This window comes from Octopus bimaculoides, chromosome 18 (genome assembly GCF_046866305.1).
Source record: "Octopus bimaculoides isolate indiv1 chromosome 18, ASM4686630v1, whole genome shotgun sequence".
In the NCBI taxonomy this organism is placed as follows: domain Eukaryota; kingdom Metazoa; phylum Mollusca; class Cephalopoda; order Octopoda; family Octopodidae; genus Octopus; species Octopus bimaculoides.
Window position 1 is genome coordinate 28,287,805 of NC_142945.1, and position 11,328 is coordinate 28,299,132.

Sequence of the window (11,328 nt, forward strand, 5' to 3'; positions counted from 1 at the left end):
TAAGTTTTTGTGTACATTTTTCTCTTATGTTAAAGTTTATAAAGACAAATCCATAATAGTGATGCCCCAGTATGGTCACTGATAACTGACTAGAAACGAGCAATTCTGTTAGAATTCCTATGAGTGACTTTAAAAGAATGGCTGATCATTGATAGAACTTGTTCTGTTTTGGTTTGTAAAATAATTTGTCAGGACATGATGCTATTTCAGCTGTTAGTTTTATTTAACTAAAAAAATATTCAAAAGCTTCCAAGTGTTCTTTTTCTAACTGTCAGAAACTTTGTTAGAAACCTTGTTTTGAAAGAAAATGATCAATAGAAACTATGTTAAGCACAAATATTTTAACACTATAATCCTTTCACAGACTAAAATGGTTATTTTTGAAACAAATTTTTGAATGATTACCCTTTACTAACAATTCTTATATTAATTCTATTTTGAGGAGAATAGTTGATGATTATAGAGTGTAAGAGGAATGATGCAATTTGAGTTTGAAGAAGTTAGCAATTAACTGTTGATATAAATATTTTTGTTGATCATACCTTAATGGAACAATATATTATATATATATATATATATATATATATATATATATATATATATATATATATATATATATTACACTCTCTGAGTGGTTGGCGTTAGGAAGGGCATCCAGCTGTAGAAACTCTGCCAAATTTAGATTGGAGCCTGGTGTTGCCATCCGGTTTCACCAGTCCTCAGTCAAGTCGTCCAACCCATGCTAGCATGGAAAGTGGACGTTAAACGATGATGATGATGATGATAAATACTTGGAAAGGAAGAGTTTCACAGCAATATTCTCTTCAAAAATGAGTGGTTGCATGCAGTATTTTAGTAGCAGTCTGTGAGACAATAAGATATTGGAATCATATAAGTAAATAGTTCAGAATTCATTGATTCATTATCAAGTATTTAGTGCTCAGTGGAAATTGAGTTGAATTGATTCCTTTTTTCACTTTGAACTTTATTGCTTATGTTACTACTAGTTGAAATTTTTTCTAGACATTTTTTTTTCATTCCTTTTGGGTTCATCTCTTATGTATCACCACTCAATTTTTTCTTTTCAATGAGGTCTGATTCCTATATTTTTTGTCCCTCTACCTCATTATTTGGTCAGCCTATGCCTAATTTTAATTTTTGTTGCAGCAAGATCTTATATTCATTTAGTTTCTATTGAATCTTGTGTAATTTCTATTATCATGTGGTCTGAAGAGTGGGTTTGCATCTGTAACCTTTTATAATCTCTTAGAGGGGTGGGATCCCTTTCTCCTGAAGAGAGCTAGGAACACATTGTCCAAAATGTTCTTTTCTAAAATGGTAGTGTTATTCAAGATGTATGTGACTGCTATTTTTGTGAAGTTGAGCAACCACCTAATGGCTCCCTCATTGGCTTGTTCCTTCTCATGAAGTTACTGCAGTTGGTGTTCATTTTGTAATTTTGAAGATTGATTATTATAGAAAAAACTTGACAGAAAATGTGTTTACTAAGTTTTCAGGTCTTGGACTGGAAGGTTTTAAGCTTTCTACTTTTAAATCATAGTATCATTTCACTTCAGATGATGAAGGATGCTTTTAGTGAAAATACGCCACCCTGAATAACTCATAAACTCTTCATATAAACAAAAAGTTCTACTAAAATGTGATTAAAATAGTTACCTTTTTTTATGAAATATATATATATATTTTTTATTTAATCTCTTTGTTTTCCATCATTTATGAGAAATTGTCAAAATTACACATAACATATTAGATATAGAATTGTCAAAATTACACAGAAAAGATTAGATACCAAATTGTCAAGATTACACAAAAGATTAGACACAAAATTTTTAATTAAGATGGTAAAAAAATAATTATGAAAGAATTATTTCCCTTTGTTTTGTTATTGATAGAAATTTCCCTGTACTATTTTGGATTATATTATATTAATGGTTCAAAACGGTGACAGAAGAAAATCCTACTTATATCATCAAAATTTAATAAACGACTATTTTCTAATTGTGTTTTGTGACTAATGGGTAATGTTGCTGTCAGAATGGAAAATTTTGATATCACTTTATCAACATCCTAATCACAACAATCCTGTCATTGAATTTGTTCAATAACAATTTTTTTCACTAGTTTGCAGGAAATTTTGTATATTAAATCTGTAAAATAATTACTTGATTAACTAGCAATCTCTTTGGTTGAGAGTCTGTTTGTAAAATTTGAGAAGGTGTAGTCATAATAGTTAGCTGTATGCTCAGAAATAGATTTTAATATAGTGAGACCCTAAGTTATAGGATCCAGTAGAGGCCTATATGACAGTTGTAAACAGAAAGTAAAGCTGTGTAACAAGTGAAGTTTGCAAGAGATTACAAATCTGTGTATAGTGATTAGAAGAAACAGTATTCTTAGAATTTTAAACTTGTTTTTAATTATTCAGTTTCAAGATATTTAACAAAATGAAAATATTGGAAATTCATTCTTAATAGGTTAAATAATTAAGAGTTAATTAATTTCTTGGAATAAAATATTCTTGTAATTACCAGAAAAGGAAGTGTTAATTTCAAGTTATAACCTCATTAGCTCTGATAAAGCAATTTATAATTGACAAAACATAAGAACTGCTAAAACATTGCAGCTGATGGAACCTCATGTAACATAAAAAAAGTAGTAGTTAGGTGGCTTCTTTGAATCTTAGGCTTGAAAATTACACATTGTATGTAAAAAAGTTAATAAAATCATGAAAAGCATGATGGAAATACAATGAGCAACAACAAACAATGCCACTGATTTTCACAATGTCAAGTGTGCCCCAAACACTTTAATCTCTCTTTGGTGATACACCCTGATAATTGGAAGCATACCTCTAAAGTAATTGAAAGAGCCATTAACAATAATGTTCTCCAACACTTTGAATCTCTCTCTCTCAGTAACCACCAGTACAACTTTTTGAGAGCTAGATCCTCTGGAGACCTGCTCTCTTTCTTCACTCACCAGTGGATTCTCAAAGTGAAAGCAATGTTGTTGCTCAAGAAAGCTTTTGAAAGTGTCTGGCATGGAAATTTATCAAAACTTCTTGCTTTATGGGCTTCACTCATCTTTTCTTAGTATAGCTGGGATCACCATTCAAAGACTGGCTCTTCTGTGCCTGAAAATATTTCATGCACCAACAGTTGTTGACACTCTGCAAGACTCAAGTGATGCCCACAATGGAATATTGGTCCCACATCTAGGACACTGCTACTACTATGTATACAGGCATCTTGGACTGCATCCATAGAAGGACCACATGACCAACTGAAATTCAATCATAGACATTTGAGCCTCCCTCTCTGTCTTTTTAATCTCTTCTATAATGGCTTCCATTAATCTCAGCTCCTGACCAACTTGCCTTTCTACTTCTCATCACTCATGGTGCATCCAACCCCATTGCCCCCCCCCCCCCCCCCCACCATTATACCCAGTCCTTTCTCCCCAGAATATTGGTCCTCTGAAATCTTGCCCCTGTTCATATTTTTTCCCTGCAACAGTTTAAGTGGAACATAACTGGCATCAATCTCATTGGTGTTATAGGTCATATGCAATGCTCCTTTCTCATGGCTTAATAAGTGCAGAAAAAAGTCACTTAAATAAAGAAAACAACTGTAATTATATTTGATAAAATTAATATTAATTTAATATTAATTCTTAAATATCAGATCTTTTAAGCTTGTGTAAATAATGATTTTTTTCAATAATTGGGTCTTATTTGTTAATGTTAATTATTACTTGGGTTAAACCCTTTCTTAAATACAAATTATGATACTGTAACAAATGAAGAAATTCTGAAATTTTTGAGTGTCCTTTCTGACCGTAAGGTCCTAAACTGTAGCTTGTTTGATTTTCATCTAGACCCTAAAAGACAGTAAGTAGTAAAGGAAAAACTGATAAAACTTAAATTGTTGTAAGAACAATTACCTAATTGGACAAGCATTTCTTTTTGCTTTACTTTCCTTAAAACGAACAAAAATATTTTTGATAGATTTTTTTTTCCCCCTTATAGTCTTAGTTTCCTTGAGTTTATTCTTTGATTAATTTTTTAGAACTGCAGTTATTGCCATCTTTTAAGCAATATCTTTATTTTAATGTTTGGTATTTATATCATTTTCAATTTAAATCTCTAGTGAGAATTATTAAACTGAAATTTATCTTTTTAAAGTGTAACCTGCTTTCTAAGCTACAACTTTACTCATAGAAGTTATACAACAGTTAAATCAATAGCAAGTTGAATTAAACACAAACTCTATAATGGCTAAAGATCAAGCCCAAGGGGAAATTAACTGAAATTAATGATCCAGCAAATATAGTCAGTAATTTTACTGGTAGATAATTACAATGTTGCAAACTAATAAGTATGAAATTTGTAGTTTCAGTTTCACTGAAACACTTCTATGAGAATTTGGAGAAAATGCAGGATACTTGGACTTAACGTTTTCATGGCAGTTGAAGACTGTTTTCTCTGGAAACTTTTATATTTGATTATTTGGTTCTCATTATAAAATCTGTCAAAGTTACAGGAAGAGCCCCAATTGTGGCAACATAATATCTGGTCTGTGTTTAATATTTCTACTGTACTGATTTAAAAACTAATACGGCAGAGAGCAAAGTGCTAATTAGTAGCAGTACAAAATCAATGTCGTTAATCTTGTTTGATATGTAGAAAGAAAGCTTAGTACTGTATGCACTCTAAAACACTGGTATTTAAAAGATGCAGTGAAGTGATTGGAGCACTACCATGTGGCCAAGGTTTTGGATTTAGTAGATGCACAAGAATAAGGTGCTGAGCTGACAGAATCATTGGCATGTCAGACAAAATACTGAGCAGCATTTCTTTTAGCTCTTTAAACTCTGAGTTCAAATCCTGCTATGTTCATCTTTGTCTTCCATCCCTTTGGGGGTTAATGTCTTTGACTTATCTCCTCCTCTCAAAATTTCTGGTCTTGAACTCTGCAATAGGAATGTCTTGAGCTGGGCAAATAACCTTATAAATTCTAAGGTTATTCACATACAAGAATAGTTAGCAGTAGGAGTACTCTTGAAATGATGTTCATAAATTACTCATTTGGTTCTCTAGATGTAGCTAATAGTTTCTGTTACATCGGTGGTTGAATTAGTTCTGGCAGTGGTTGCAGAAACTATAGTAACTAGACAGTTAAAGCACTGGCTCTAGGGTATTAATCTGTTTGAAAGGTGGAGTACAATGTTTGGAGTATAACGGGCTGAGAATGTTTGGGTATTGAAGCTATAAACTAATATCTGCAGGAAAAAAAAAATCAGTTCTGCTATGGAATAGAATGTTGGGTACTGGAGAAAATGAAAAACTGAGAAATGTAGGAAGTGATGGTGACATCAGATCTGATACTGAGGCTCGCAGTTAAGATGAAAGACTACCATGAAAATTACTAAGCTTTATAGCAGAACCTATCAACCTATACTAGCATGGGAAAATTAAGATTAAAGCATTAATGATGGTAGAAATTGTTCAGTAACATTGGTTAAGAAAGAAAAGTATGATTAAAAAAAAAATGGAAACATTCTTTTAATTTGAAAATCAAATTATTGAAAAACTGAATGTATTTGGAACAAAGTTGGATATGAGTTGTTTTAAAACAGAAATTACAACTTCAGTTCAAATGTTAAATACTATTCAAATATCAAAAGCAAGGCCCCACTAAAATTAGAAATTAAATGAACAGTTTTGCATCTGACTTTTTTCTCAGTTTTATTTATGAGATCATTTCAATTTTATTAATTTAAATCTCTCTCACAAAAAAAAACAAAAACAAAAACAAAAAGAAAACTAGCATGAGCTCTTTGATATAAATTGCTACTACATTAATTCCTTATCATTGTCTCTTGATCAATCATTTCCAAGAAATCAACACAGTGGTGTCAAACTCTGCTAACTTCCTGTCACAATTCTATATGCATCTATTAATGTGATTTGTACATCACATCCATTATATATAACCTTTCAGATAACCTATGTGGAAGTAATTATGTAATAAATTCTATCTATTTGGGATTCTCTTTTTTCACAATGTGCTTCTGTTTTCACTCTGTTTCTAATTCAAAGATCTTTGTATTTCAGGAGGCTTCTAGTCCACAAAACCGAGGGGGTAGTTACCAATTAACACGAAAGGATCAAACACCGAAGAAATCATTCTGGAGGTGTAAACTGCTTTGATTTCCTCTTCCCCCATTCTTTTTTACCCAATTCCCTTTCGCCACAGCCGCCTTTTTTTTTTAATCATACAGAAAACAACCAGCCGCAGCAACTTTGATTCCATCTTCAATTCCACCATCACTAATAAATACCAATATTATGGCAATCAGGCACCATGCCAGTGTAATAGCAACATTTTCTTTATTAAATTTTTGTTACTATTATCATAAGAAACCTTTAATAATTGCTGTGTGTATATATATATATATATGTACTATAATGGAAGTTATAGATATATTTTTTCTGTGGTTAAAAAAAATTACTATGTACTCAAAATATTTCTCCGTGTGGTCTTCATTTCTCAACATTAACACAATGTTTCTAATTCATAAAGTTACATTCTAATTAGGTTTGTTTTGTTGGAAGAGCTGGTTTCATGATGTGGCAATTAAGCAAGATTAACAGATTCTCTAGCTATTACTTGTGGCAGTTAGCAGAAATTCCTTATATCATGCATTGGTTTCAGATTAATATAGAGGGATTCAAGAATCACTATTCTTAACTTAATTCTCTTGTATGTTCCCAAAACACAGTTTTTGAATGAATACACATAATTTGAATAAATATTCAGGCAGAAAAACCATTTAAAAGCAATGATATTTTGATTCAGCATTTCTTCTGCTCAAGTAAATTTAATCCTGTTGCCAAAATTAAATGTTATTCTAAATGATTGTGACATGTAAATAAACATATTTTTTGAATAAAATGTCATAAATGAAATTTATAAACCCTGGAATACTTTGAGTCTCAAAAGGATTTAATGTTGAAATAAAATTCAAAATAAATTATGTCTTCAGTGATAACCATGACTTGGACAGTATTGCTAATCTGCTAGAAGCAACAGCATTGGTGTTTTTTTTATTAGTGGTTTAAAATGTTTATTTTATAACATTTCTTTCTTCAGCCATGGAAATGAAATTCTTGAAAATTGCCTGTGATGAGGAATTTCAACTTTCCTTATTTTTGTACTTATATTCATTGTTGCTCATTCCTTGGATAACTTCTATATCAAATTTTTCTTTTTTACTTATAACGACCACATTTAATATTCCAAAAACGAAATAGATGTTATATATATATATATATATATATATATATATATAAACTATTTTGCTTCAACATTGTGTTATAGACCCTGAATTTTAGCCCATTTCTAATGGCTGCTAGTTTCTGCTCTAGTTAATTGACAAGTCATAATTTTGTCCCTGATTTCATTAGGTTTTGGCAGGGCATTAAATTTGTTGGATTTTGAAATTTCCTTTTTCAAAGTTAAAATAAAATAAAACACAGCATTTATATATTCTTTAGCTATGCAATTTTGCATGTTTTGTTGGCTATCAAGTTGGCTATTAGCTACTGCTGATTCTCTGGTATTTAGTTGCTGTGTACATTTTTATAATTCACTCTTGCAACAAACCAGCAATCAATTCCATCCACTATTTCATTTCATTGACATTTTGGTAAAAATGTAAATGTGTGGATTTTCTCTTGTATAAATAAGTGAGTGAATATTTTTAATGATAGCATGGACATGGTAAATGAGAGGGACTAAATTACTTCTTTATTTAGTCAAAGCAGATAGTCAACTTAAAGCTTAAGTTGCAGAATATTATGTAGATCATAGTATATTTGTTAAAATTATCACTCTGGTTAATTTAGAAATTTATATCTTCTGTTACTGTCTCATATGGTAATGTATTCTTGCCAAAGGCTTGCATTGAATGTGAATGATTAGATTCTCCCTATTACTGCAATCATTTAAAGTTCATTAATTGCAATGCTAAATCAAAGTAATAACTTTTCTTGTACAAATATTTCTTGGTTCATTTTAGAAGCTTGAAGCTAATCATTTTTAGAAATTGCATCTATTTTCTAGGTCTTCCTTCATTAGTTTGAAATATTTGAAAACAAACTTTTTCCAATCCTATGTTGTCAAGATTTTTTTTTAATGCCATTGACACATTTTTATTTTGTCTTTGGAATTTTTTAAACTTTTTTTCAGTTCCTTTATAAAATGTAAACTGGCAAATATTTAAACAATTTGATATTCATTATCAATAGTACTGTTAATATTTATTTATCTATTACATTTCTATTATGTTTGTATACAACATTTCTGTTACACACTCCAGTGTCCAAAGTTTTAACTTTTGTAGTACTCTAAGCATTAATTACAGTTAGGTTTTACAATAAAAGAATTGAAACCTGTTTTGTGTATATAAATACACTTTTTAGCAAGGCTTCTCCAATTTCAAAATGTTGTTACATCACTTAGTGGTAGTTTCTGCTTCAGTTACACATGCTGTAATATTCAGTGTAATATAAAAACTTATTTGATCATTAACTACAAAATTATCCTCAAATGTTATTTACAGTAAAGGCATTTTCTGCTTAAAAAACTTTTGTATTTTTTTAAATATGCATATATACTGCATTGTATAACCAGTTGCATTGGCAAGAGACCTTATGTATAATATAATATATGTATATTTACACATAACAATAAAAAAAAGTTCATTAATTCAATGATTGTTAAAATTTTATGGATAAAAACAGTAAAAATTAAGACTTTGTGAACAGCATTCATTGTAATCATACACAGGGAAAAAAGTAGAAAAAACTGAATCAAATGGTGGGAAAAATAGTGCCTTGTATAAAGTGAGGATCAAAAACGTACCTTCTATACTAAGTGCACTATTGTATCCTGAAATTATATCCAAAATTTTAATACTTTAATTTTGCTGAGGTTGACTTAGCCTTTTCTTCTTGGAAAAGGCAATTGTAGTTAAAAAAAATAAATTTCATAGGTGTTTATTGGCGAAAAAATTCTAAGGATGGTTACTAATCTACCTTATGGTTGTTATTCTTTGAGAAATTGGTCTACTCAGTTGAAATGGAAATATATTCCAGACAGAGCAAGGCAATACATTTTTCTTGTTTATTTATAAATAAACATTTCTTTTTATTTATTTGACTAAATTATTGTATTAATTTTGCTCTACCTAGCTACTTCACTGCTTCTTAATTTTTTTTTTTCAATTGCTTTTATATTTAGTTGTTACATATTCACTCTATATCATGTTCTAATAAAAATATAATTTAGATGCTTGCCACTTTTAACTGAAACAACTTTTGTCAGCCTCTTGATCTATTGAAACATTTCTTTTTAACTAAGACTTTGAGATTTATAGATATTAATATTTATAATAAATGAATATAAATAAAACTACGTTTTTTAAAATTCATTTATTTAATGTAAAGATGCTGGTATTTTTTAATAATTAGAACTCCAGAATTCTGTATTAAGCATCATTGAATTAAGCACCCAATTCTAATTAGCTATCGCTTAATTTTATTTATTATTATTATTATTATTATTATTATTATTATTATTATTTGTAATAGTTTCCTTTATATATTATTAACACAGCTGATATTCAACAGTTTCTCAGCATTCAATATAATGTTCTCCATTCTAATTTTGTTTGAGACATTTTAAGATTTTCTTCCTTCATAGTGATCATATGTTAAATTTATTTTGTTTCAATCAGTATGGTAATGTTTAAAAAAAGTTTTATAATCTAATCACACACACACACACATATATATTTTTATATATATGGCTATATGTTTATATATATATATATATATATATATGTTTATATATATGTATGTTTATATATATGTATGTTTATATATATGTATGTATGTATGTATGTATGTATATATGTATGTTTATATATATGTATGTTTATATATATGTATGTTTATATATATGTGTTTGTATATATGTATGTTTATATATATATATATATATATATGTATGTTTGTATATATGTATGTTTATATATATATATATATATATGTATGTTTATATATATATATATATGTATGTTTGTATATATGTATGTTTATATATATATGTATGTTTGTATATATGTATGTTTATATATATATATATATGTTTGTATATATGTATGTTTATATATATATATTTATGTTTGTATATATGTATGTTTATATATATATGTTTGTATATATGTATGTTTATATATATATGTTTTTATATATATATGTTTTTATACATATATGTTTATATATATATATATATGTTTTTATACATATATGTTTATATATATATATATGTTTTTATACATATGTTTATATATATATATATATGTTTTTATACATATGTTTATATATATATATATATGTTTTTATACATATATGTTTATATATATATATATATATATATGTTTTTATACATATATGTTTATATATATATATATATATATATATGTTTTTATACATGTATGTTTATATATATATACATGTTTATATTTGTTTGTATATATAAATGTTTATATATATGCATGTTTGTATATATAAATGTTTATATATATGCATGTTTGTATGTATATATGTTTATATATATGTGTATATGAACATATATATGTGTGTGTTTATGTATGTATATGTAATGTTAGAAATAAGAAAATCTTTTTTTTTTTCCATTTAGCAATCTGTTAAGCTTTTGATATGGAAGTGCAAAATCTTTGTTTCATTGCTTCATACATTTGTTTTCATTGTAAAATTTATCTTTTCAACAGATTCATTGTAATTTTTCAGTGAGTTTTAACTAAGTATTTAATTTTAGTTAAGCTTCTCTCTTATTAAATTTTTTTTTTTTTATCATTGTCATACTAACAGTTAATTAGCTTATTTTGGTTTTCAGGGACTATTTAGTATGTACTGAAGAGACATTTTGAACTTTTAGTACTTGAATATAACAAAAAAATAATAATAATAAAAAAAGGCTGTTTTTATTTGCCAGCCTAATTTGGTCAACATTTAACATCAGTTGTATAGGATTGAGATGAAGTTATTTTTGATAAAGTGGAAAAATGAGAATTACTGTGGGTTTAAATGCTCTTATTGTATAAAAGTTGAGAAATTATTAAATGTACATTTCTAAACATGATTCGTTTTTTTAATTAAACAATATAGAATTTTAAATATTTTTAATTTCTTTCAAATGTGGTTGATTGCTCAGATCA

The 11,328-nt window shown here is 28.1% G+C and overlaps 1 protein-coding gene across 1 annotated transcript in view; it reads left to right on the plus strand.

Annotated features, from left to right (window-relative positions):
* Nucleotides 1-11,252, plus strand: part of LOC106867762 (ras-related protein Rab-8A) — a 36,047-nt gene extending 24,795 nt beyond the window's left edge. The window contains exon 6 of the mRNA XM_089365940.1: nucleotides 6,137-11,252. Within this exon, the coding sequence (XP_089222066.1) occupies nucleotides 6,137-6,232 (96 nt within the window). The 3' untranslated portion in view covers nucleotides 6,233-11,252. The remainder of the gene's footprint in view (nucleotides 1-6,136) is intronic.
* The last annotated feature ends 76 nt before the right edge of the window (nucleotides 11,253-11,328 follow it).